Genomic DNA, 27,707 nt, shown 5'->3' on the forward strand with positions numbered 1-27,707 from the left:
TGGCACAGCCACTGACCCCTTTCCAGAAGCATCAATAACAAGGGGAGGAGGGAAAACAGAATCATGAGAAGCTCTATCTTCTCTGCCAAATTCTCCATGTCTCCAGCAGCTGGTTTATTTAACTGACAAGTTTTTCCCAAAGAAGTGTGGCTTTTACTTGAGTGACAGTAAGTATTCTCCACTAAGAAGGCTCTGTAAAGCTCATTGCCTGCTCTTAATGTAATTCAGGGTAGCCAGTGGGTTCCAGATATTCCCCAAATGACTGCACCTATTCGTTTCAATGAGGCCATGCACACTTCATAAGTGACGTTTCAATTAGGCCATACACACTTTGGAAGTAAAAACGTTTCCCTGCCCCTCTTTAAGTGAGAGCATGAAAAAGGACAGATTTCATGCAACTTGAAAATGGCTAAAACATGATTTTTAAAAGAGGAAGTTTTAAAATGGAATTTGCATTTTGTTTTCAGAGAATGTTTTCCTATATCTTCTTTTCTTTTTCTTCCTTTTATCCAACATAAAGTGTAGGCACTCTGGTCTAAAAATATACAACACTTTATGTTTTAATGGACTCATAAAACTCTTCAGTGGTGAAATGTAGTGTCCTTTAATCAAGATCTAACTTGGATAACAGTATTTTTCAACTCTCAACCCCATCTAGTATGTCTTACGCTTTAATATATAGCATGAGATTCTCAGCTCCCAAAACTATTCCTTAATGAATGAACATATTCTCAGTTTTTTATGGGTTGATCTCACTAATAAATATGAGGAATTTCAAGTTGGTCAGAGATATCCCTTCCCTTCCTAAGACTGACAAATATAGAAAAAGACAAATTATTTGTTTTTTTACAGTTGTTTTAACTTCAAGGTTATTAGGATGAACCTGAAATTGCTGGTGTGGAATTGTTTGACCTAAAATATAAAAGAATCATCACTTACTCCAAGTATTTAAAAGGAAATTGTTACCACAGGAATAAGACTCACTTAGTGTTAGTATCAGAACTGAATGTAAATCAAGGTTTCCAGATTCACACCCTGGCTGGGTTTGTATTTTAAACACGCACAGCCTCTTCTATTATTTGTCCTTGTATCATTTTTCTGTTTTCTATAGTTGAAAACTTTCTGTCAAAGTAACAGGAAGAGTTAGAGTGATTTCCCACCTGAAGAGTTACAGAGAGACAACACAAATATTTATCCCTTGATTATTTATTATATGTGGTTCAAGTGAACTAAAAATTACATACTAACAATGCTTCAGTGAGGGCGACACCCAAGTGTCTGTGGGCAGTACAAACTGAATTTGATGGATTGGAGAAAAAGAGAGAAGGCAAAAGTTGGGTGGGTGTGGAAAAGGGAATGGATCTGGGAGGAGTAGGGAATGGGTAAATATGACCGAAAAACAATGAAAAATTTCTGAATAAACTAATAAAAATGGCAAAAATAATTCCCTTTTAAATATATACTTTTGAAGATAATATGTGTTCTAGCTACTAACCAATTAAGAATCAAGTCCTTTGTATAATATAAAGATAATATAATAAAATATTAAAATTAAATTATTTGGGGATTGTTATAGAATTAACAGGAGATTACTATTGTTATTCTGTACTTTTCTAATATTTTAGGCTAATTCCTTGAAATAGAGCTACTAACACAAAAGATAGAGAAAGCTCCTGATATATGCTGACAAATTTTCTCCAGAATCGTTGCTCCGGTTCCCAGTGAATCACTAAGACATTTCATCCTGAGAGTACTGGAGCCCCTCCTCTCCTCTCCAGTGATGTTTATACATAGATTAATCACTCCTTTCTCTCCGTGATGAGTCACTGGATCACACAATATCCAATTCTTTAGCTTGGATAGTTTAACTCATGTCTATGAATAGAGATATGTCAGTACATGGAAATAGAATTTTAATTTAACAGTTCTTTATATCATACAGAGAATGTGTTTTAATAATAAAAATTTCTTGGTGGGAAGAAGGTGAAGAAAATATAGAGAATAATGACTTCTTCATAACAGTGTCATAAACTACATTTTTTCCAAAAAATTATTCTTATTTTTACATCCATTTTGAAGTAGGGGACCCTGTATTTTAACACTTGTCTTCCTAGGCAAAAAATAATAATAATAATAATTAGCACCTAGTTAAACTTGTGAAAGATACATGATTCCTTCATAATCTACTCCATGTGTATTTAAGTATATAATTTTTTAATTAGTCCTTCTATTTATTTTGGCATTATATCCACAACATCCCCCAGCTCCGCCACATACCCCTGCTTCCCTTTTACCCAAATTTGTATTTATTTAACCCATTAAATCTAATTTTTCCTGGCTATATATTCTTAGATATGTGTCTTTCCACTGGAGTATGGGTTACTTACCAAACCAAACATTTTTTTTATTGATTTTATTGAGCTATACATTTTTCTCTGCTTCCCTTCCTTCCTCTCCCCTCCCCTTCAAACCTCTCCCATGGTCCCCATCCTCCCAGTTTACTCAGGAGATCTTGTCTTTTACTACTCCCCATGTAGATTAGATCGATTTATGCCTCTCTTAGGGACCTCATTGTTGTCTAGGTTTTCTAGGATTGTGATTTGTAGGATGGTTTTCTTTGCTTTATGTTTAAAAGTCACTTATGAGTGAGTACATGTGATAATTGTTTTTCTGGGTCTAGGTTACCTCATTCAATATGATGTTTTCTAGCTTCATTAATTTGCTTGCAAATTTCAAGATGTCATTTTTCTGTGCTCTGTAGTACTCCATTGTGTAAATGTACCACATTTTCCTTACCTATTCTTCAGTTGAGGGGCAGTTAGGTTATTTCCAGGTTCTAGCTATGACAAAAAAAAATGCTGCTATGAACATTGTTGAGCACATGTCCTATGGTACAATTGAGCATTTTTTGGATATATATACCCAAAAGTAGTATTGCTAGATCTTGAGGAAGGTTGTTTTCTAATTTTCTGAGAAATCACAACACTGATATCCAAAGGGACTTTGCACTGATATCCAATTTGCACTCCAACCAGCAATGCAGGAGTGTTCCCTTTTCCCCACAACAATTCAGCATAAGTTGTCATCAGTGTTTTTGATCTTGGCCATTCTTACAGGTGTAAGATGGAATCTCAGAGTTGTTTTGATTTGCATTTCTTTCATGACAAAGGATGTTGAGCATTTCCTTAAGTGTCTTTCAGCCATTTTAGATTCCTCTGTTGAGAGTTCTCTGTTTAGGTCTGTACTCCATTTTTTATTGGGTTGTTTGTTCTTTTGATGACCAATTTCTTGAGTACTTTGTATATCTTAGAGACCAGACCTCTGTCTGATGTGGGGTTGGTGAAGATTTTTCCCATTCTGTAGGCTGCCATTTTGTCTTGCTGACTGTGTCCTTTGCTTTACAGAAACTTTTCAGTTTCAGAAGGTGCCATTTATTTATTGTTTTTCTCAGTGTCTGCGCTACTGGAGATATAGTTAGGAAGTGATCTCCTGTGCCAATGCATTCAAGAAATACAACATTCTTAAAGAAAACTGACTCTCTTTCTCTCAACAGTTGTAAATTAGAAATAGCCCACGATGATGGTACAAAGCCCAGACAAAACAAAAATCTCAGCACAGAGAATGAGGTAGGATGAAAGAAAAGGGAGAAGGGCTGTGAAATTTTGCCTCTAATGACACATCCAGTATGGTCACATACTCACAGCTGAGGCTACCTTGTGAGTCTACAGAAAACTTATTCTTTCCATCATTAAGCATGGATTGGGGAGTATCTTACAGAATCTTCCTGCTGTATGACTGCCTACAGATGGATTCTTGGGGTGGGGTAGTCATTATCTTTACCTACTAAGTACCTAATGAGTCACTGAGGAGCCTACAAAGCTCCAGTGGATAGTTAAAAACCCATGGTCACCCTTGTAATTAAATTCAGTGGGTCTCAAAACACCAACAACCACCAAAACAACAACAAAAATCATGAATTTAGAAAGGAGCTTTGAAAAGAAGAAAAGAAGTAATAGAATGTGTGAGGGAAAATTAGAGAAGAGGAGATTATAATGATCAGGATGAACTATATATATTTCTACCCCTCTTCTGAATCGTACCCTGAGTCTTCAATGAGGTAATAACATTGTTCTGTTTAGGGCTGAACATTTCATCATAACATGTTCTTAGCATCTTAAACATTTGTGTGTCTATGCATTCACTGCTATTCATTAAGAGAGAACATTCTGATTAAAGTTGGGAGTACCATTTTGTCTGTAGGTATTAGTAAAAGTAATCAGAAGGCAGATTGCCCTCACAGCAGTTTAGCTAAACAACAGCATTAACTTCTTCCTAGAGTCTAAGACCTCCTCATCTGTCTTTTGACTGGATTTGTACCAGATGTGAACTCATTCTTATAAAGCAGACCTCAAACACAATTAAGGAGAAGTTGGTTATTCCCATAACAGCTGTGCCACTATTGTACAAATAGACTCATCTGTCCTGGAATGTGGTGTTAGAGATTATAGAGTTCACAGCTGAGTTAGATTATTATATACTTTTTTCTTCCTCTAGTACAGAACAATATTTTTTTGTGTGTAAACAAGATGAACCTAGTGTTGATGTGGAAATTATGACTTAGAATAGCAAATACATTTTAGAAAAGAGATATGTAGGAAAAGTCAGCCTATGCCAATTCAAGACTAATACAGCACACTAATTTATGTCCTATGTAGTACACTGAAATTATAGACATATATACTTATGGGTTCATAAATAGTAATTCATAAATTTACAATGAAACAGTGCTAACTGATTTTTCATAAAAGTTCAAAAACTAGTCATTGAAGAATTCTAGGGTGTTTACTCCATAATACTAATTAGAGCACATAGACATCTATAGCAAAATAAATAACCTCAATTTGTCTGATACTTCATAAAATATAAATCAAAGTGGACACAGACTGACATGCCAAGTGTTAAACAACAGATTTCTCAGTAAAATATAAAGGAAAAATTTGGTGGCAGAAGGTAGTTCTCTGTGTTAGAGTGATGATTCTCTGTGTGCAAGGACCTAGATTTGGTCCCCAGTATTGTAAATGTAAGAGAAAATGGTCAGAACACAGAGAAAGGCAGAGAAGTGTAATAATACCTATAGTATTATGCATACAATAAATAATTTTAAGTTTAATTTCATAAAATTATACATTTGGATTCCCAGATATTCTGTGAAAATAAAAAAAAAAACCTTCTATAATTGGAAACTGCTCTTTCATTCCTAACCATCAGACATGAACAATCACACAGAAACTATATTAATTACAATTCTGTTTGGACTATTAACCCATTTCTATTAATCTATGTATCACCATGAGGCTGTGGCTTACCAGAAAGATTCTGGGCATCTCTCTCCTTTGGTAGCTACATGGCATCTTGCTGACTCTGCCTACAGAGATATATATCTCTGTTTGGATTTTCCACCTGATTTATTCTGTCCTGCTATAGGCTGAAACAACTTCTTTATTAACCAATGGCACTAAAGCATATTCATAGCATACAGAGGGGAATCCTATATCAAGCTTCAGACTGAGAGGATATATTAGAAAATCCTATATTTGACAAGGAACTAATAATGATAATATGTAAAGAACTGTCTAAACTCAACAGTAAAAGGCAAAAACCAAGTTTTCAAAACAGAAGAAAAAACACAGCAGATAATACACCAAAGAAGACATGTGCTCAACATTATAGCACTCTATCCCTCCTCTCAAGAACATCCAGCACAAACATTCGCATCCAGTGCTGGTGATGATGGAGAACAACCAAGAAGCTGCATCACAAACACATCAAATTATTCTGGAAAATGAGGCAACACTCTGGAAAACCAGTGACAGTTTCTGATGAATCTATGTATGGAACTAAAGCATGATCAAAAAATTGCATTCTCAGGCAGATTTCCAACAACAACAAAGACATACTCACATCAAAACTTTTACATATATATTCACAGAAGCTTCGTTCATCATAGACCCAAACTGCTGACAGCACACACGTCCTTCAATGTGTGAATGTTCAACAATGAATGATGCATCTGTACCATGACATACTAGTCATCAGTGAAACAGAACAAACTGCTGATGTACATAATAAGCTGGTGAATCCCCAGATAATTATGCAATTATAAAAATAATGTTCAAAATAGTACATAAAATGATTTCATAGCTATAACTTTCTTACAAAGGGAAATTTACAGAAAAGGACTACTAGTGTTTAGGACATGAATGGACACAGGAAAAAAGTTGGGATATCTGTAAAAAGCCCGTGGCTTTTGGTAGCCCGACGTCATCCAAGTTAATATCCTGATTATTCTATTTTCCCACAGATTTGAAAGGTATTTCCACAGAAGGGCTAGAAAAAAATCTAAGATTTTTCTATATATTCTTCTTTACATATGTGTGTGAATCTATAATTATCTCAGACTAAAAGCCCAAATTTAAAAATCAAATAGCATCAACTTATTAATGTTGGTTAATTCCAATGAAAATGCAAGTTTTCCCATAAAGCAGCTTGTCACAATGGATACTACTTTTTGGTTATATTTTAACAGAAAGTCAATGCATAAGCAAGAAACATTAGTTACAAAAACTATAATTTCAAAAAGCACAATATGTTTCATACATATGAATTCAAAATAAAAGGAAATAATTCAAAATAAAAGGAATCAATTCCAGTGACAATTTTGTAACACTCTTTACACTTGTGATTACATCATTCTAAATTAATTGATTCATCAAATACACATAATGAAGCTTTTTATCAAGGTTTGATGATCTAAAAAATAAGTCATTCTGCAAAGATGGTAGCTTCAAAACATGAAGAACACTAAGAGAGGATGTTTATACCCACTCTACCGTCTGTGTATGCTCATGGAGAGCAGGAAGCCATGGTGTCTGAAGGGTGGCATGAGTAACACATTGTCAAGGCCATGTTAACAGAGTGCCAAGGAAATTCACTGTGGGACCTCATCATTCTCCATACTTTTGAAGTCACTTCAGGATACTCAATGTGTTAGCAGGGAAACATGAGAAAGAAAATCTAGACATAATTTACACCAACATCTGGAAGTGGCATAGCAACTCATAATGAGCTATTTGCGTGCTGTGTAACTGTTTCCATTTAGCAGAACCCCAGCACATCCACAACAAGCAGAAACAGATGCTATAAGCCTAGAGGTGGCCATGGTGATGGCTATTTAATCTTGGTACCTTCTGGGATTTAAATGTTTAAATTAAATTTAAATATTTAGCACCAATGTATGTGCTAAAAGCTTATTATGGTCCTTTTATAAGTTTGTACTAATATTATTCCTAAATTAAAGATAGCCAATATTTAACTTATATATTTACTTTTTCCATATAATTAGGAAAAATCTCCAAATATTTTTGCAAAATAGGAAAATATTTTAAAATCAACTCTAAAAATAAAATTAATAAAATATATAAGTTTTTAGAATTTTATTCAAATTGAATGTCAAATAAGTTAAATTATATAAAATATATATAGTGGATATAATTCAGATTTTTTTACAGGATCAAGTACTGTACTTCCGAATGACCATGTCATCTTAAGAAGAAAACAAACTAAAATTGACACCATAGATTTCATTCTGTAAATTTAAGACAGCATTCTCTAATTATATTCTAAATTCTGGTAGAAAGAGGGTATTTTCTGAAACCTCGTGGTTTGGAAGTTTACAGCTTTGGGGAATAAAAGTTTCTTTGAATTTTGTGTTTTACCAGACAGTCACAGTACATTAGTCACACTCTCATGCTTCAAGCAGAATATCTATCTTCATCTGGATAAAGGAACTTGAAACTTCTTCAAATAAAAGCCACCCTTGCTGGGCGGTGGGTGGTGCACACCTTTAATCCCAGCATTTGGGAAGCAGAGGCAGGAAGATCTCTGTGAGTTTGAGGCCAGCCTGGTCTACAGAGTGAGTTTCAGAACAGCCAAAGCTATACAGAGAAACCCTGTCCCAAACAAACAAACAAAAAAGCCATCCTTGTTTGTTGTTGGGAGCATAGCAGGAAGATCCTTGCACCCTTAAATCTCCAGAAAAACCTGTGTTAAGCACATAACGATTGTCTTTCCAATGAGAAAGAAGAAAAACCTGTTCTTCCATCCAGAAAGCTGAAAACTGGAAGTGATTAAGAGTCTGGTGATTTGTGTTATCTACTAAGTCAGGCCTTTTCAAGTTCCTACAACCATGACTGGAGATGGCCAGTAATCTTAATGACCCTTACAGACAGACACTCCCTAAGCTCTCCCAACCAGAGGTGGGTAATAGCTCAAATGATCTCTTTGCTATCTATATGACTGAGACCCGGTCAGACTCCAGATAAGCTATCTCTAGAACCCATCTTCTTGGAGGAAATACCATATACTGGGTACAGTTCAAATATAAGTATGCCTCCTAGTGCAGAGTTTGACAGTTGACAAAGTCAGTCAGTTTTCATTCACATCCCTTTGCGAAGTTTGCTTTTCTGCCTAGAAACCTGCAGCCTGCCCACCTTTGTCCACTTGCATGTTTCATGAATGTTATTCTAAGATTTTGCTGCTGCTGCTGCTGCTGCTGCTGCTGCTGCTGCTGCTGCTGCTGCTGCTGCTGCTGCTGTTTGTTTGTTTCTGTTTCACACTCGGGCCAGAGTACAGATCTCAAAGGAAGAGTCAGACAGCAATCCTACCACCCATTCTGATTTGCTGTCTATGGCCTACTGTGGACAAAAATGATTGGAAATGTCCTCCAGCCATGCTGGAGCTCAAAACATGAAATAATTTTAATGTGTGATCCTTGCACAAGTGAGTTAGCGCTGCTCAGAGAATAGTAGATATCTACTTTTTTCTCTGGTTTTGTGTTCTGAGCAATATGCTGGCATTGAAGCATTCAAAAATGCCTGCCATTCTAAAGCAAAGGGCACATTATATTTTCTATTTACAGTTTTGCTGACAAGTACAACAGAACTGATATATCTTTGATTTACTATGGACAAAAGATTCCACTAAAGGTGAGTTTTTGATACATTCTGACAGTCTGACATTCAATTTCCAAGATCATGGACAGTGATTTATACAATCAGTAGTTCTGACTCATTGCTTCAGGAAAAGCAGACTCTTCCCAAGGATTTATGTGTTATTAATTTCATTTATGTGTATGTGTGCAGGACCTGTGTGATTGAATGCCACCTGTGCGCAGATGCCCAGAAGAGGGAGGCAGAACAGAGCATGAGCTGCTCAGAATTGCAATTACAGGTGGTTGTGAACCGATGTGGGTTGTAGAAACTGAATTCAGGTCCTCTGGGACAACAGGAAGTGCTCTTAACTGCTGAACCATCTCTCCAATACTCACCACTACCTCAAGAAAGCAGAATCTTTATCTTCAAGTATTCGGAAAATAATACAAATATATCATTTGTCATATCCTCTCTGTATGCATGAAACTCAGCATGTGTACACATGTATGTGTTTATTTTTGAAATAGTACAAAATTAAAGCCACATAAACCTTAGTTTTTAAAAAAAAAAACTCAAATCCTGTAAAGTTGTGGTAGGATAGTACTGAGCCTTCAGGAGCTAACAGATTTCATTTTCGTTGTGGTTTTATAAAGCTTCAGTCCCTTATATTTCTCTATGGAACACAAACTGTATGTGCAGAAAATCTATTTTCCTTGCAGATCAAAACACTCATGTGGCTATTAGTTCTTGAATTTCGCCCTTGAGAGCATTATCTTGATACAGCAGTATAAGAAGCATGGGAGACCAGAATGACAGACTAGAAAACAGCTCTTCACCCACTGGCTGTGGAGAGGGCTTTTGTATTGGACAAAATGAATGACTACTGAATTATATAATAGAGATTTGAGGGTAGTAGATGATTGTGGCATGATGCACCATGACTATACAATAACTGATTTCTCTCTCACTTCCTCTCTTCCTCCTTCCCACCCTCTCCCCACCCCTCTATAATCCTCCTGTCTTGGAACTCACTATGTAGAGGAGGCAGGTTTTGAACTCATAGAGATCCTCCTGCTAAAGGAGTACTGAGATTAATTACTACACCTTCTAGCAATAGTGAAAATAGTACAAATGGAGCTGATACAGGAATTTAAGTAGGAATTTCAGATACTTAAATTCCTCATTCAGCACTCCATACTAGCTAAATATACTTGTCAAAAAAAAAAAAAGCTTTGAAAGTTATGTGTTTAGTCCTTCAGTAACTTTTTTTTTATAGCACTCCTCCATGGTACACACTGCTGTAAGATAACATGCTGATTACAAGAAAAGAAATACCCAGAGATTGATATGTATATTGAGATGGTTAGTCTGAACTGTCAAACAGTCAAACAGATGAGATGCACATTCACCAGGGAAGGGGCCTCTGGATATGCATGTGTGGGAACCTCTTAAGTAGGTTACCCAAGGTAAAAGGATCTGCTCATTGTGGGAGGCACCATTCTCTGGGCTGGAACCCTGAACTGCTTAAGGAGAAGACTGAGGACAAGCATACTTCACTCTGATCTTGACGCAGACTGAAATGTGGCAAGCTGCCTCAATCTCTTGCTGCTGTGACATCCCTTCTGGGATTAACTAAATAATAACTAAATAACCTGGACTGTAAACCAAAATAAAATAACACAGAAACAGACACACACCCACAGAGAGAGACAGAGAGAGACAGAGAGAGAGAGAGAGAGAGAGAGAGAGAGAGAGAGAGAGAGAGAGAGAGAGACGCCCCTCCCACAGGCCCTTAGGCTGTCTTTGTCAGTGTTTGTAGCACGAGTTCTAATGGGTCTTAATAGTAAAAGCCTGGAGTCAGATCTGGGGAAAATGCTGAGAGATCAGAGAGACGAAGGGGCAAAATCACAGCCACCTTACCTACTCAAGTTGCAAGCTGAAAAGAGACTGACTGAGTTCCTGTTTCCTCCTGCCTCATCACTTCCTCCTTCCGCCCAGCCATATCACTTCCTTTCTGTTTGAACAGACCTCCAGATCTCTATGCCCTTCGATCTTCGGGCAACCTTTCTTTTATAAACAAAATATCAATGAAAGTTTTGTGTTATTTAACACAGCTACAGAACAAGAAACTAAGGTAGCATTTCACTACTGTCAATTTCTCCACTTTTATATGAAATGTATATATACTAAATTATGTTTATAAATATTAAAATTATGTCAGGCTTAGTAACAACAATTAAATAAAAGAACCAGGAGCCATTTTCTATCAGAATAATAGGTTAGATAGATACTAACTCAGGTTGGATATTTCTTGGTTCATTGAGAAATAGAAATCAATTTGACTGTAATTATTGACATATTTTTAAATTAATTTTTGTATATTTTGCAAATATTATTATTCTATAAATTTTAAATAAATTTCACTAAATTTTATAGAAATGCTACAATCAATTTTTTACCATTGACTGAATTCTCTTTGTACAACATTATAGAAAATGTTATAGAAAGCCTATCTTAAATTCATAGAAACATCTTATTTTAAAATAATTTCCATGTGTGAATGTATGATATTCTGCCTCTATTGGTAATTATAATGTGCTTTCCATAATTTACAGTACAGTTTAATGTAGCTCATCTTTATTTTCTGTTTACTTCTCAGATCAAAGGCTCTTGCAATAGCTTCTAGGAGAAGTTACAATACTCTGTGTGTGGTAGAACCCTTTCCTACTAACAAAGGAAATAAATATCTGCCATGGTATATGTTTCAATTTTCTCATTGCTTTGATGGGTCTCTGACAGAAGCAACTTCAGGAAAAGGATTCCTTTTAGCTTCCATTTCCCACAGTTCTGTCCCTTGGCTTGTTCCGTAGCCTGGAGTAGAGTCTCTTATTAGCCAGAGCCTATGGTAAAGGCTGTTCTTGCTATTTGCCAGACAGGAAGCAATGAAATTGGCAGGGAGTGGGATCAGAGATACTATACCTCAGAGGGCCTGCCCCCAGTGGCCTACTTCCTCTAGCTAGGTTAAGACTATCAGAGTATCCAGAACCATCATCCAAAGGGCACACACCGTTGAAAACTGGTACACAATAATACAATTTAAAATGGAGATAAGGGAAGTATATTTAATTTGAAATTAAATATCAAAGAAAACTACATCATACAAAATACTGTGGTGTATTTTATCATTAAAAGGTTGTTTTGGATTAATGCCTGACGTGATGAATACTAGATGTTATGATTTAAAGGATGGCTTTTGTATCTATGAATCACTTTTTTACATCTGTTGATACTACAGGATGACATAAAATATCACTACACAGGCGATCAAGAATTCTGACTAAGAGATAATTGATTCATTTCCCTTAACATTTAAGAAATGCATCCCCTTATATCAATCTAGTAAGTAATGAACTTCCTTCATTAACCATTATGTCATAACATTACATACAAAGCAAGTTTATTAACATAGTATCCATTCAGGCTTGGAATATAACTCAGAGGCAGAACGCTGACCTAACTCTCAAATTCTAGACTAAACGGATTAACTGTGGGGTATAGTAGCAAATGGCTGTAATTCCAACATTTGACATTAGAATTACAAGGTTCAAAGTCATCCTCTGATAACACAGTGAGTTCAAGGATTCCCTCAGTTGAGTAACTGAGGGAGACTCTGTTCTTTCTCTCTCCAGCCATCCAATGATAATTCTTGGTCTGTTTTTCTTTTCTCTCTGCAACTTTGATCAGATGCCAATACTTTTACGTTAATCTTTTTCTTCACCAGTCTTAAGGGAAAATAAGACACATTACCATAATCCAATAAGAACATTAGCATAGCTAGAAACATTTCAGATCTCTGAAAGCTAAACTGAATGCCATTGAAACTAACACTATTAAGTAATACTAAATTGTGTGTGCACAGCTTAGGACTTCCTTCTTGGTATCTTGGCAAAAGAAACACATATAAATAAAAGATTCTCCTGATCAGGTTCTTGAAAGCCTACTTCTCTTCGAAATGCTAGGATGTCAGCGTTCAGTGAGCTGCTTGGCTCAGGTAAGCTAAGGAGACAGTTGGTGATATAATGTATTGGCTTGTGAGTATTAGTAACTTTAGGAAACAGATGGTAAATTCTCAAGCATTTGTGATTCATGAAACAATCAAAAATGCACAGAGCGTACTCCATTATTCTACTAAAAAATTTCTTTCCCCAAAGGTATACAGGGTAACCTGTTATAAACAAGGATTAAGCACTCAAAATAAATTTGGAAGATTGATAGAGAGAGCATGTTGAGTTTTGAATCCTGTTTTAAAATGTATCGATCTTTATAATATACTTCAAAATAGTGAATAGAAATTTGAAGCAGTGTCTCTGAATATAATTTAATTTCTTTATTTCAATATTTTGCCTTTGATTTCTTATTATGACATTTTGTACATGTAAATAATGTTGTTTGATCTTTTCATCTCCTTTCACACTCCTTATCTCCTTCAATTCTTGATGATCCTCATCCTTTTCTTAATGACCCTCCCTTCAACTTCCTTTATCTTTAATGAGCCAGATGATTTTCCTTAGGTTTGCTTACAGGAGTACGAAGAGACAGACGTTCTCAACTGGAGCATGGACCTTTTCCCAGTAACTTTGCTACTGGAAAAGATATGTCCCTCTTCCCCTCAACTATCACTAAGTGCAGACAAATTTTCAGGGAAGGATGGACTCAATGAGCCCCTTCCTGCTTCATGGCAGAGTGTTGACAGGCCCAGTCTTGGGGACCTTGTGTTGATAATCACTAACGCTATGAGTTGAAAAGTACAAAAGCCACATCTTGCCCAGAAGTCAGAAGGAAAGGAGAAATAGTGAATGCACTCTTCATATAATGAGAAATTAAATATTAAAGTTGCATAAAAGCTATAGGACATTAAACAAATATCTCTAATAATGTCAATTAATTTAGAGAATAAATTTAAACTCTAGGCCCTAATTTTTAAAAATCAGCAAATAGCAGCTGAGTTTCATGATTGAAAACAATCTCTTTTATATGTGTTAAAATTATTAAATGTCTATCTTCAATAACCATCTATTTTTCCTTTTAACTTTCTTTCTCCTCCTGGAGATTTTATGGTTCTTTCATAAGGGAGTTTGAAAGGGGTGTATTTAATTTCAGTATTCCTATCGCAAAACTACATCACAAGATTGCAAAACTAAAATCTTGACTGTAGGTATACTAATGGAGGAAGAATGTAAAGACAGAAATACAGATGTGTCTCTAACAGATGTGCACAGATTGTAAACATGAACATAAGAAAGTCAGGCGTGTCAGAATCCTCAGGGAAGGGGAGATGGTGAGTTCTGAGAGGTCAGGACTGTGCCAACATTATCTAAAGAAAACAAAACTCTATTAGGGAGAAAACACTGTTTCCACATAACAGTCTGTGCTATGGTGACAATAGGCTCACTATGAATTCCATATTTTTGAACACTAGAGGGAGTGAATAAGAGTAAGAAATGGGAAGCTGAACATAGGCCTTCTGTGCTCCCTCAGTATTTTAGGCATTAGGACTCACTAAGTTGTTCATGCTTGGTTCTCAAATGGAGTACTAAAAACGTATTTAAACAGGATCTTGTTTTAAATGTTTTTTTTTTCCAGTTAGTTTAAAATTTGCCAAGGTTAATGACAAGAAGATGAACAGTATTCAAGCAGAAGAAAAGATAAATGTTTTAGATTTAAAAAGTAAATATTCTCTCTCCCCATTTTAATTTACGTATTCTACTAGAAAAACAGATAATTCTAATTCGTTGGAAACATAAGGTGCTTAATGTTACAAATATCTTAAAGTGACATGTCTGTATTACAAAGAAAATGAGCCGTCTCAAATTATGCATAGAATTCTGACAGAGAAGCCCATTCCACATTTATGGTTTATGTAGAAAGAACGGGTTGAGAATTCCACTGGGCCAGGAGTAGTTTAAGAGTCACTGGCAAAGGATGAGAGGGGTAAAGATTTGATAAGGTTTTGTTCTCTTTGTCTTGTTTAACTTAGAATTCTGGCTTGTAACCATTGCTCAGCAGGATAGCATTACCCAAAAAAACCTCTGACCATTTCAAAGAAAAGAATGTTGCTCAATTGTGAAATCAAAGAAGGGAAAACAAGACCTCATTCCACCCACATACATGTAATAGGTAAGAAAAACAAAAAATCCTTACAAAATGCATCTGTTATATAAGATGTGCAATATTTATTACATACAATTATATATTATTGTATATAATATGTATGCATTATATAGGTTAATTTTCAGAAAACATGGCAAAGCGGTGAAAAGTAAACGGTGATGGTTTTGAACCGTAAGAGAATAGGTTTAAGAGGATAAACTTAGTTCGAGACCAGCCTGGTCTACAAGAGCTAGTTCCAGGACAGGCTCCAAAACCACAGAGAAACCCTGTCTCGAAAAAAAAACCAAAAAAAAAAGAGGATAAACTTAGAGTTGGAAAAAAATTCCAAGTATTTATTGATACTTACATGTGGGTTTTTGAGATAATAATATAATTACAACATGTTTCCCTTACCTTACCTTTCTGAGAACCTCCCACGTATCCCTCAGGTTGAGAACCACTGGTATATGCAAAACCACACACACACACACACACACGTGAAACCTGTAAAACAAGAATGTCTAACTATATAGAGAGCTGCCAGAATGTGCCTGAAACAGATAACAGTCAGGTACAACTTATATGTGCTTATCACTTTCACTCATGAAATAGCAAGATTACTACTGCTGAAGCAAAGAGAACCAGTATGGAATTAGTAAAAAAAGGAGGCTAGAAACTTCACAGGGGATAATAATCAAAGGGAAGAAAAACCATTAGGAGGTGAGCAGGGACATTGTTAGTATTGTACCAACCCAAATGAGTCGCTGGGTGCAGGCTACAAGAAGCAGGGAAGTTACGACCTGAACAAACTCTGAACATTCAATCACACTTTCTCATGGATTGAAGATAATATATAATGATCCCCAAATCAAGCTGAGAGACACCTCCAACTGGCATGGAAAGGTGACAGGCAATAATGTCTAGGAGAAAGTAGATCACCAGGCTAGGCAAGTAAGATACAGATAAAAGAAAGTAAAAAAGAGTTAGACAAATTTAAGAGTTGGGGACCTATCAATAGAATTTATTTACAGACTGGATAAAATGCCAAGGGAAAAAATGTGAATTAAAAACCAAACAGTAATTTGAGTTCAGATATCACCAAGGAGGAATACATGTAAGTACCAGAGACGGGGAAAATCAGTAGATTGAAAAAATACAGCACTCCAAACACATGGAAGAAAGATTATTAGAGACTTCAAGTGTTACTAATATGTAACATTAGCACCTACTATATTACAGAATGCTAGCTCTGAAAATCAGCCATTCAGTTAAATAACCTGTCTTTGGAAACCTGGGGAGAGTCAGCTTTGCTACAATGATGATGAGAGTAGACCTGGTTGTACTGGGTTTAAGGAAAACTAAGAAGAAAAAGGTATTAACATGCTCAGCCCACTGGTTCAAGTTTATTGTAAAGGAAAGCTAAGAAAATGCATGGCAATATTCATGGAACTATATCAAAAATAGCTTTATTATATTTCATTTCTGTTACATTTTGAGAGGAATCCTCTAGCATTCTGTTAAAAAATATGATGGTATAAACGAGACAAAAGAAAATTAGTAATTTCCTTGAGTAAACTAGAAAGAGCAGGCTAACGGTCAAATGCATGATTGTCTTTTAGCCCTTATTATCTTTACTAGGTATTCTTTAAAATTAGGTCCTCAAGTTCCACATCAACTAAGAATGAGACTTTGGATGTACATTAAACCAGGAGTGGTGACCCACACCCATAATATCTCAGCTTTTAAGAAGCAAAGCCAAGAAAATGGATTTCAAGAATGAGTTTGAACTGCTTAATAAGTGCCTCACCTCCAGCTGCCCCCAAAAGAAAAGATGCATTCAAAATACTTGAGAAAATGCTTGCTCAATTGTTTGTTGGATTTTATCTGTTCACGCTGGTACCAAATGGGATTATTTTTGTCTATGGTTAGTTTATGCAGTTCTAGTAGTGATTAAACATGCTTTTTTCCTTCTACAAGTAACACATCATTGCCGTCCTATCTTTGATTCAACACTCTTTGCTTGCTATATATCTTGAGAAATTATCATGATCATGAAATTCTTTTTGTTCTAGTAATTTAGTTAAAATTTTTCACATTCTTAGACAAAAGAACTAAAAACGTAGATGCGATATAGCTGAAGAAAATCCATTCCAATCTGCGTAAAAATTAATAGTAGCTAATTATTATGCTGTGATCAATGTGAATTATAATGATAATGATTATTGTAATGTGGGCATACTTTGACAACTGAAATTCTCATTGGGAGAGTTATCTCACAAAAGCAAGTTCCTATATTAGTAACTGGTTGAAATTATAGAATGAACTATCAAATCAACACTGTTTAACCTCACATCTGAAACCACGATATAATGCAGGAGTTACTGCAGGTATTATTCAGAGAAGTTTTAGATGCATTAATCCAGAAATCAATAAAAAGAGTAAGATGGATTTGTCTTGTGTTTTGCGATCACTATATAGTTTAGCATGGTCTTTGCACTTTCTATATTGTTTTAGCTTTAAAGAACTAAAGCTCACCCTCCCGGAAGTAATGTTCTCTAAGAGTAGGCCCTTGAGTGTATTCATGCATGTATCATTCAGAGCCCTCAGAACGACAACTTACATATATCAGGGATTCAATATATGTTTCATAATTCACAACTACACATTGCAGAGAAAACGAAGAACAATGAAGAAACATGCTGTCCTGGGACAAGTTTTAAGAACATGACATGCTTAAAAATAAGATCTAAAAATGTTTAGTCTTGTAGTAAATTTTTCTGATAAGTTACACTCAGTAAAAATAAGATAGATATCAGTTATGTGTGAATTTGACAGTTTTGGAGAGTAGTGGGTTTACACAAACACAGAATCTTCTAAAGTAAGTGAAAATCTGACACACTACTTATGTGGCCCCTGGAACAAAGACATCTGTTCTAGTTTGCATCCCAAGTGGTCTGATAAAACATAGGCCAAAAATAACTTGAGAAGTAAAGGGTTTATTTCATCTTATACCACATGGGTCATAAACTGTCATGGAAGGAAGTTAGGGCAGGAGTTGAGGGCAGGAACACAAAGGCAGGAAGTGAAGCAGAGACCATGGAAGAAAGCTTGCTTCCAGGCTCACATTCAACTACCTGCTTATCCAACTGAGGACTACATTACTGGGGGTGGTACCACCCACAGTGAGATAGACCTTTCTCCATCAATTGCAACTGAAAAAATATGCCCACAGTCACAGACACAGGCCAGTCTAATACAGGCAACTTCTCAGCCTCAGTTCCCTCTTTCTATCTTTCTCTGTATCAAGTTGACAAAAACTAACTAGCACATCATCTTATTTCAGCCCCTCGTATGATGATTTTTTTTTTCATTTTCATAGATACCGGCTTTTAGTCGTGAACAAATAACAGAACTGAAATTACAGACTGGAAATGTGTGAGTTCAGTCAGTGGCTGTTTTGTCCCTTTGCTTGAGTTTCCCTCCCTCACCAAAGGTTCTCAGAGCATGTGAAGACACTTACTATAGCATGGCTCTGGTGCCAGGAAAAACAAACCAATTTTAAGGGTAGTTTATGTAGCAAAGATTAAGAACCTCTGACATTAAAAGATGATTGACTTGCTCAGTGTTATTGAACCTGGCAGTTTTTGTCTGTTATATACAGTGCGATTTTAAATCTGTGATACGATAAAATGTTGGGGGAAAGGAAACTGACTCACCAGTGTATCTCTTAACCTTCTCTATGAAGTCAGGAAAAAGTAATAATAACCTGTTAGGAATCATCAAATTTGCTTGTTCCAGATAAGCATATGTTATCCATAGTGGAGAATCAACATAATGCTGTGCCAAACACCAAAATAACAGAAGGATTGAACATACTTAGATAGCTTGAGTCATTTCAATCATTCTCCACATAAGAATAAGTTCTCACAAAGTACCTGAGTAGTATTTGCACAGTTCAGGAAGAGTGACGGGCATTAGAAGGGAACATTCTGTGTTTGCATGGTTCCTATGTCTTAGCTGAAAGTGGAATCTGGGAATTTAATTACTTTGAGACCTCCTACATTTCCATCTTTGGACAATAAATAAATAAATACACAGATTAACTCATGCAATATATTGCAACATTTGTCTTAAATTGGCAGGCCACCTCTTGAGTGTATTCTGATTAAGGCATTAATGAGACATGGCTTTATTCTTTTCATTTCAGTAAATATTAGTTACTGGCTCTTGTTTAGACATGATATTGTTGACTTGAGCTTCCAAGATCATACAGGACATCTTAATTTTGAGCAGATTTTCCTAATGAAGTTTTAATAAATGAAAAGGTTTGTTCATGTCACACCAGAAACAAACATAAGGTTATTTCATGTATTTTGTGTGTGTGTGTGGTGGAAAGGGAATGGTTCACAACCAAGTATACAAAAATAAACAAGGTAGCATAAATCAGCTTAATACTTTTTTTGCCTGATTAAGAAGTCAACAAATTCTCTAACTCATCAATTGGAGCAGCAAGCAAGGTGACTCTCAAAACACAACCATCATGATAGATAGGGCCTTCGTTTGAATGTAATACAATAACAAATTATTTTTTCTTAATTGAAAAGACCTGTACAAGCCTGGGCTGTAGCTAAGTGGTAGAGTGTTTAGCTAGCAAGTAGGCACTGCGTTCAATATCCAGCAGTGAAAAAAATGAGTGTATATATGTGTATAAGTATGTATATGTATATATATATATTTAATGTTATTCAATAACATGGTTTAGAAAGGAAAAGAAAAAGTCAATAAGAGTAATTTTGATATCTCATGTTGTATACAAATAATACATATTTTGCATATATAATTATGTAATTACAAAATATTATATGATTATATACATGATATATATAATCATATCATATATAATATCTATAATTTAAATTTATAATTACATAATCACATAATATTATACAATTGCATATTATATATGATATAATTATATATAATTTGTACACAACATGAGACATCAGAATTACTTTTATTGACTTTTACTTTTTAAGCCTTGATATTGAGACGCTGAATAACATTCATAATTTACTGAAGTGCCTATTTATTTGAAAAATAAAAATTAAAGTCTCATTTTTTCACTATTAATGTTGCTTCAATCTTGATACTGAAATGTAAGTGTACCTCCTCCTTGCAGAAAAAAGGAATAAAAAAGAGTATTATCAGGAATATATTATTTCACACAAAAAACTTTAAGTATTTTATATAACATCACTCTGAATCTGAGAAAGCATATATATATATATATATATATATATATATATATATATATATATTGCTGCTGGCAGGAAAATAAAACAAAACAAAACAAAAAAAGGACTTCTCTGGAAGATAGATTAATATGAATTGAAGAATTTAAAGCTCCCATTTTTAATTAAAAATATAGAAAGTCAAAATATGAGAGACAAAATCATAGAAAAGGACATGAAATGTCTAGTCTCCAACACAAACATGAGTTTTAAGCGTCATGGTTGTGCAAACGACTTTGAACTAGGACCTTGACCCATGTCACCTTAGTTTTCTTATCTGTAAAATGAGAAATGACAGTTATGGAGATTGGTTGGGTTAGAACTTTGAAGAGTATCTCGAATACAACCTGTTCTTTAGCCTTGCTTGTTGCCAAAGCTGCTGCTTCTATGGGTATTCAATAAGCACAAAATGTTAGAAATAATTTATCTAAGTAACATTAGCAGTATTATCGCTTATCCTACGGCTACCAGGTAATCGCTATACTCTGTGTCATTAAAGAAAACTGACAATAACACTGTATATACTTCTTATTTCTCTTACTTCAACCTCATCAAAATCCTGATACCAAAAGACTAAAGATAAAGTAACAAAATGTTCAGCATTATCTATTTCTGCTAATAATAAGTTTTTATTTTCTCATTTAAAGCATCTACCCAGATGTTTTATAAAACTACATAATTTCTAAAATCAGAAAAAAGTGTTCTTTAAAAAAATAGTGCCCTTTATTGTGAGTTAGGTTTACATTGGCAGCTTGATATCATTTATCAGACTTTCAGTTAATTTAATTATCAATCTGTTGTGATTCTTATCAATTCTCATAAATTGCCAGAGAAAATTTTCCATAAGGTACCTCCATGAGAATTTCCTGTCATCTGTTTTGTCTGGGAAAATGTTCTTAGATCTGATCTGTATTTCTTTCTTTTTTTTCTAATACTTAGACTTAAATATCTAAAATTCTCAGAGCCTCAGGGTGGAAAACACAATGCAGGTAAAAATGAAATCTATTCTATTGATTTTATTATCTATCACTTCACTATGCCTGAAGAACACTGTTACTTAAAGGCTGCTTGAGTTTCTTATCAGTTAATTCTCTTTGCTAAATGATTTAATTCATCAAAGAGAAAGATATGAGTGGTAGGGGTTGTTATTAATTATCTCTACACTCACAGAATCACCCCTCAGTAACATTATAAGGCACCATGCTTAAGAAGAGAAAAAGTCATTAGTAAATACATCTCAGCGTTGGTAAGGTAAGCTAAAGAGTAGTAAAGACAAGGTGATTCCCACTATTAATTACACTGTTGTTTTCTACCCATTCATAATTTTAGAATTTAGAAAACACTACAGAGATCATTTTCTATAATTTGTTCTAATAATGCTTTTTATATGCATGGATTCATTAACTAAAAATACTATAGGATTTCCCAGAGCAATAAACTACAGAACTGCAAATGAATGGGTTAGTAAGAAAGACCATTAAGGAGCCCACATATGGCTCAGTAGTTAAAAGCACTGACCACTTTCCCAACTCTTCAATTCCAGGGGTTCCAGAGTTGGCTCAAGGGTGAAAATGTATCAACTGCTCTCCTAGTCATCCAGCTCCTAGCTCCCACATGTTAGCTCACAACCACCTGTAACTCCAGGTCCAGGGGCTCTTACGCCCTCTGCTGGCCTCCCTAATGGACAAAAATACATGTAGGCAAAACACTCATACACATGAGTTAATAACATAATCTTTTTTTGTAAAAAAAGAAAGAACATTGATATGCAAAAGTATCTGACAAATAACTGTTAATTCTCTTCTAAATCAATGTTAGATGGACTTTCCAAGTTTTTCAAGTTTAACTTAAGTTGTACTTATCTTTTTTCCCTATGGCATTATAAGGAAACTAAAGGGTGCTTTCCATTCACAGGTTTGCCTGCCTGGGAAACCCAGCTATGAAGTAATTCTAGCTCACCAACAGAACAGTTCTTACTTTGCCTCCATGATACCTATTCATGAGTGCCCCTCTTACGTACTATAAACATAAATTTTATATATTGCATGTTGAAGTTTACCCCATTCATGTAATACCACTGTAAAGATAAAAAACAATGAGATGCTACAAAAATTTCAAGGCCATAAATTATCTGAAAGAAGATAATTCCTCCAAAGCAGTAAAACTCTTTATTAGATATTCTAGCAAACACACATTTAAGACAAAACGTTTCACCAGCCCCATCCTCAGAAACAAACATTCAGATTATTACCCACATTTTAAACTATTTAAGAAATGTTTTAAAAAGCGGATTTATTTCCACATTTTTTTAGTAAAATTGAACATTAACATCTGTTATACCAGTTGTGCTTAATTTTATTCCTTAAACTCTCGAGTTTCACAAACACTTTTTTTTTCAATTTATAGAAAACACAACATGGATAAATTATGTATTCCAATGATGCATTTTCTTAATGTCTTTTCCTTGTTAACTCTTCAAATCTTACCCATATTGCAAAGGGAGGTGCATATTTTGATTTTATACTTCTACAAACTTTCATTCTTCATGAAGGTCTGACATATTCACTTACAGCACACAAATATATGATCTCTTGCAAACCAATCCACGTATGTCCACCATGAAAATCTGGATAAATTTTAAACCTCTTAAAGTTCTTTTCCTGTGTCTTCTTAAACTTCTCGCTCTTTGCTCACAGGACACCATATATAGTCAGTACAGAATTGTAAATGAACACGTACTAGTTAGTACTGTCAGCTTCAATTTCTTCTCTACCTCAATAGTCAGAGTAGCAGTCAAAGTAATAATGACTTTTTATATTGTTGATGTGTAATAACAGAATAAACACATCATAAGTAAATTTTGAGTATGAACAATAGTTATTCATTTTAACAACAATCAAAATGGTATTCTTTTTTTTCGAGACAGGGTTTCTCTGTGGTTTTGGAGCCTGTCCTGGAACTAGCTCTTGTAGACCAGGCTGGTCTCGAACTCACAGAGATCCGCCTGCCTCTGCCTCCCAAGTGCTGGGATTAAAAGCGTGCGCCACCACCGCCCAGCTCAAAATGGTATTCTAACATGGTAGGTGCTGAATGAACACATATAGAGAGCTATATTTTAGTTGTTTTTTGTTATAGAACAGAAAGCTAAATGAATCATAATATTTTTGAAATCCTCAAGTTGTTTTGAGGTTTTGTTCAATTTTGAGGCTGAAAAAAAAAGAAACAGCCTTTGAGTTTTCTAGAAATCCTACCTCTCTTTATAATACTAAATTCATTTATAACTTATTAAATTACTAAAGAACAAATCAGAAAAAAAAAACACAACAAGGACTCCCCTTACTGAACAGACTGGAGTTTTCTTACTAATTATTAAATGTTTCAAACAGCTAGCACAGGATAAAATCTACCCTGCCTGTCAGAATTCTAAAGGCTACTATAAAGATAATCAATCATGAATCTGAGAGAGAAAAGGAGGGGAATTAGAGAGAATACGGGAATGGGGAAAGTTATGTAATTATATGCTAATTTCAAAAATACTAAAGTAATCAAACAAAAATAACCAGTCTTATTGGTGAGGTTTGGTACAAAGATAAAAAGCAGAATGTTTCAACCTTAAGTTGTAATTAAAATGAAATTGACAGTGATCGGCCAAAATTATGTTATTACTTTAATTTCTATTCCAAGTTAATAAAAGTTCACTGTAAATTTTTATCAAAACATACTATGGTCTAAAAACATAATGTTATCAATAAAGGAATTTGAATTTTGAATATAGTAGTCTATATTATACATAAATATACATCATTACAAACTGCCAGAATATTAAACATAACCGTTAATATATTAATGGCAGCATTAGTATGTATGAGTCTTAGGTTAGAGAAATGAGCAAACTTTGCAGAGTTTGGCAGAGTTTCCAGTCATGTGCTTCTTTGAAACTTCGTGAAAGACATGCTTAGTCATGTGTCCTGCACTATCCAGAACAGATCAAGGCTGAACAACTGCACGATGTCACAGGTTAAACATGCTCTGCAAATATTTTCTCCGGGAAAATAGCTCCCATTCTTCTTCTATAAATAGCCTGTTCTGCTCCTTCGCTTTAGCAGACCCACTGCCACATTGGAGCCTAGGTCGATGACTGTCCACAGCAAAGTGAGCTGACAGTCGTATCCCACTGTTTATCACCCAGGCATTTCAGAGTTAATGCTGAGATTTTTACCCAAATAAGCCTTGGACTGAAACCATGCAAGGCATCAAATGAAGATGTTTTCTCTACCTCTGTTAGGTCTCTTCATCTATCTTGTTGCATTGCCATTTCTTTATGACATACTGTTTTTTTTTCTCTTAAATATGTAAATTTTTAAATGAATACATGGAAAGACTAGCATCTCTAATTCTAGCCACAAATCACAGGTTAAATGTTGTCCCATATATTTTCTTGTTCTTAAAATGCTTGGTAATAACAACACAAAGAGTTAGGTTCGTGAGTAGTGGCTTCTGGTTTATTCTATCCAAAACAGTGAGAGTCCTGACACATTACAGGACTCTTACATCAAATTGTTTACTTGTTTCTTCTCTCTCTAAGTCTTACCCAAACAAAACAAAGCTATACCCTTTGGTGCTCTCGATTTTCTACATCCAAAGCTTTTAAAAAAAAATGCAAAGCAGGGGTATGCCAAGAGGAGCTTGTCTAAATTATTTTTTATAAAACCACAATAATGTTGCAAATGAAAACAACCTGCCACACACAGGGCTAGTAAAAGGAGGAAAACAAAGAAACAAACATCTCTAAACTTGGGTTTTGCAGCCCAGCCCCTCCATCTGCCAACTAGTTGCGAAACAAGCCTTAGGAAAACACGAACAAGTTTCCTGACCTGTCAGTGTCTACCAGACTTTCAGGACCTTAGCAGTAATTGTGTTCTGTTTGCAGAGAAACCTACAAGAATGAATTCATCACCAGCAAAACAAACTCTGGTCAGGAACGGGTCCTCTCAACGGGCTTTGAATTTGGTTAGAAACTCGGGGTTTTGTTCATAGAGGTAATGCCTGGAAGACTCTTCACATTTGGGCTGGAAATGACAGAGGGAATAATCTCTAGAGGCCAATCATCCAAACAGCCCCAAATCGCCTCCCACTTGGTTTCGGAAACTGAGTTACAATTTGGAACTAGGCTATAATTGCCCCTTCCCTTGTCTTTTCATGGAGACCACGACCACCACCACTACCTAAGAAGTTTGTTTTCTTGCAGCTGAAACTGAAGACCCCCTCACCAAGAACCGCACTAGGAACCCTGCTCCTTAGTGGAACAGCTCCATGGGCATCGCCAATCGCTCCCCCAGCCACAAAAGGCAGCCAGATTGACAAGGAGACCCACCTCCTGCACGCTGGCCCTCACTGGAGCTCTGGGCCGCTTAGGCTGCCTGAGTTACGCAGCCTCAACCCGACACCTCACCTCTTCCAATCCAGTTCACCCGGGTGGAGAGGGGCGGAGTACAGAGGGGGTAGAATACTGGCGGGGGGGGGGGGAACAATCCTAGTTCTAAAAAGCCAGGATGCAAGTGGTGAGACCACAAAGCATGCGCGACACACACACACACACACACACACACACACACACACTTCTCTGTAAGCCCTACTGCTCAGGTTCAATGCCAAGTGATGACAGAATTAAAGGAAGTGAAGAATGGCGACACTCGGGGTGGCGCGAAGGCCCAGAGTTGCTGGAAACCTTCGGAAAGGTGCGGCAGGGGATGCTTCAGGAATTGCGAAAGTGAGAAAGTCCCAGATATCTCTTCTTCCCCCTAGCTGGATACTCCTGTCATCACCCAGAATAGACCTCTTTTTTTTTTTTTTTTTTTTTTTTTTTTTTTTTTTTGGTGGGACTTGAAAAGAGGCGAGGGGAGCCAGAGCTGAGCTTCCCTTTCCCAGTGCCCTCTCTGGCCTGGCGCAGGGCCAAGAAGCCCCCCCCCCCCCCTTTAGCTCAGCTTCCAGGGGCTGCCAGGCCAGTAGCGGACTTGCCAAAGGACTCTGGGGGAGCAGCACAGCAGGCTAAGAGCATCACACAGCTCGGACCAGCCCGTGCTCACGTCTGCTCTGATGACACACCCCCAGTTAACCCCTTCCCCTGACACCACTGACAGTCCCGTGTAGACAGCAGTTTGCCTCCATCCCTCCCACCATCTTACGGAGTCCATCGATTAAAACACTAGTTGATTTCTGTCTGATTAAAAAAAGAAAGTGCTACAACTCTTCTCACGAGTAGCCGGAGCAAAAAAAGTCGGTCTGCAGGCATCCCTCTGTAGTTGCCAGGAGTTTGGAAATGCCATGGTCCCAAGCGAAAAGGGGAACCGGAACCCACCCGAAAGGCGCGGGTTGCCCTACTCCCTCCCCACCCCAGCCCTTCTCACCTCCTTAAGTTCTTTGGCTACGTCCTTCAGGTCGCCCAGGACTAATTCCAGATCCTCCACTATGATCTTGATCTGCTCCTTCACCTTGGTTTTGGAGGCTGCTGGAGGTCCCTCGGCTGCAGAGGACGAGGAGGGGTTCCCTTTGGACTTGGCTGACATTCTTCGGTGGGGAACTAGCGAGCCAGGTCAGGACAGGCGAGCAAGCAGAGGCTGCTGCGCGCCCGGGTCCCTGGCGCTGCTTCGGCCGCTCCCACCCCAGTCCCCCCACATATCGGCTGCTCGGAGGGCAGCGGCGGGTGGCTGCGCGGTGCGCTTGGCCGGGCGGCCGCACTGTGGTGCTGCCATCAACTCCCCGAGACGAGGCGCTCGGCGCCGGGCTGCAGACGGGCGAGCAGCGCGCCTGCGCCTCCTCCCGCCGCCGCCTGCCGCTCGCGCGCACACTCGCGGGTGGAGAGGGGCTGCGCGGCGCCGCCTGGGGTGTCAGCTGCACCGCCCCAGGCACATCCCGCTAGGGTCTCTCCCAGACCTTTTTGGCGTCATGGTGCCCGGAGACAAGTTCGTGAGCTGTCCACCCTTCTTACATCCTCATTCCAAAAGGTCCCTATCAAGGCAGACTGCAGCTGCCTGTCTTCTTCCAGTCTGTCAAGGCCCCTCCAGCATTGCCCTCCAGCAAAGACCTGGTTTCATTCATAAGGGACCACAGTGCGACCAGGAGCTGGAGTCCTAGTCTGTAAAGTAATCCTAAATATTTATTCAGGACCAGGTAATATCCGGAGACCTCAGTCCTCTCCAGGTGAGCTGCGAGTTGAACAGACTTCTGCAGCAGTCCTGGTGCGGAGTGGTGGGGGAGGGAGGGGAGTGGGCACAGC

General features: G+C 36.9%; 1 protein-coding gene across 2 annotated transcripts in view; it reads right to left on the reverse strand.

Moving 5' to 3' along the window:
• The window catches only part of Prr16 (proline rich 16), a 266,413-nt gene extending 239,225 nt beyond the window's left edge, over positions 1–27,188 (reverse strand). For both annotated transcript variants that reach the window (XR_009058302.1, XM_057788896.1), the window contains exon 1: positions 26,839–27,188. Coding sequence is in view for 1 of the 2 variants with exons in the window: in XM_057788896.1 (XP_057644879.1) it covers positions 26,839–26,997 (159 nt within the window). In the remaining variant the exon portion in view is untranslated. The remainder of the gene's footprint in view (positions 1–26,838) is intronic.
• Between the last annotated feature and the right edge of the window lie 519 nt (positions 27,189–27,707).

Source organism: Chionomys nivalis, chromosome 14 (assembly GCF_950005125.1).
Source record: "Chionomys nivalis chromosome 14, mChiNiv1.1, whole genome shotgun sequence".
In the NCBI taxonomy this organism is placed as follows: domain Eukaryota; kingdom Metazoa; phylum Chordata; class Mammalia; order Rodentia; family Cricetidae; genus Chionomys; species Chionomys nivalis.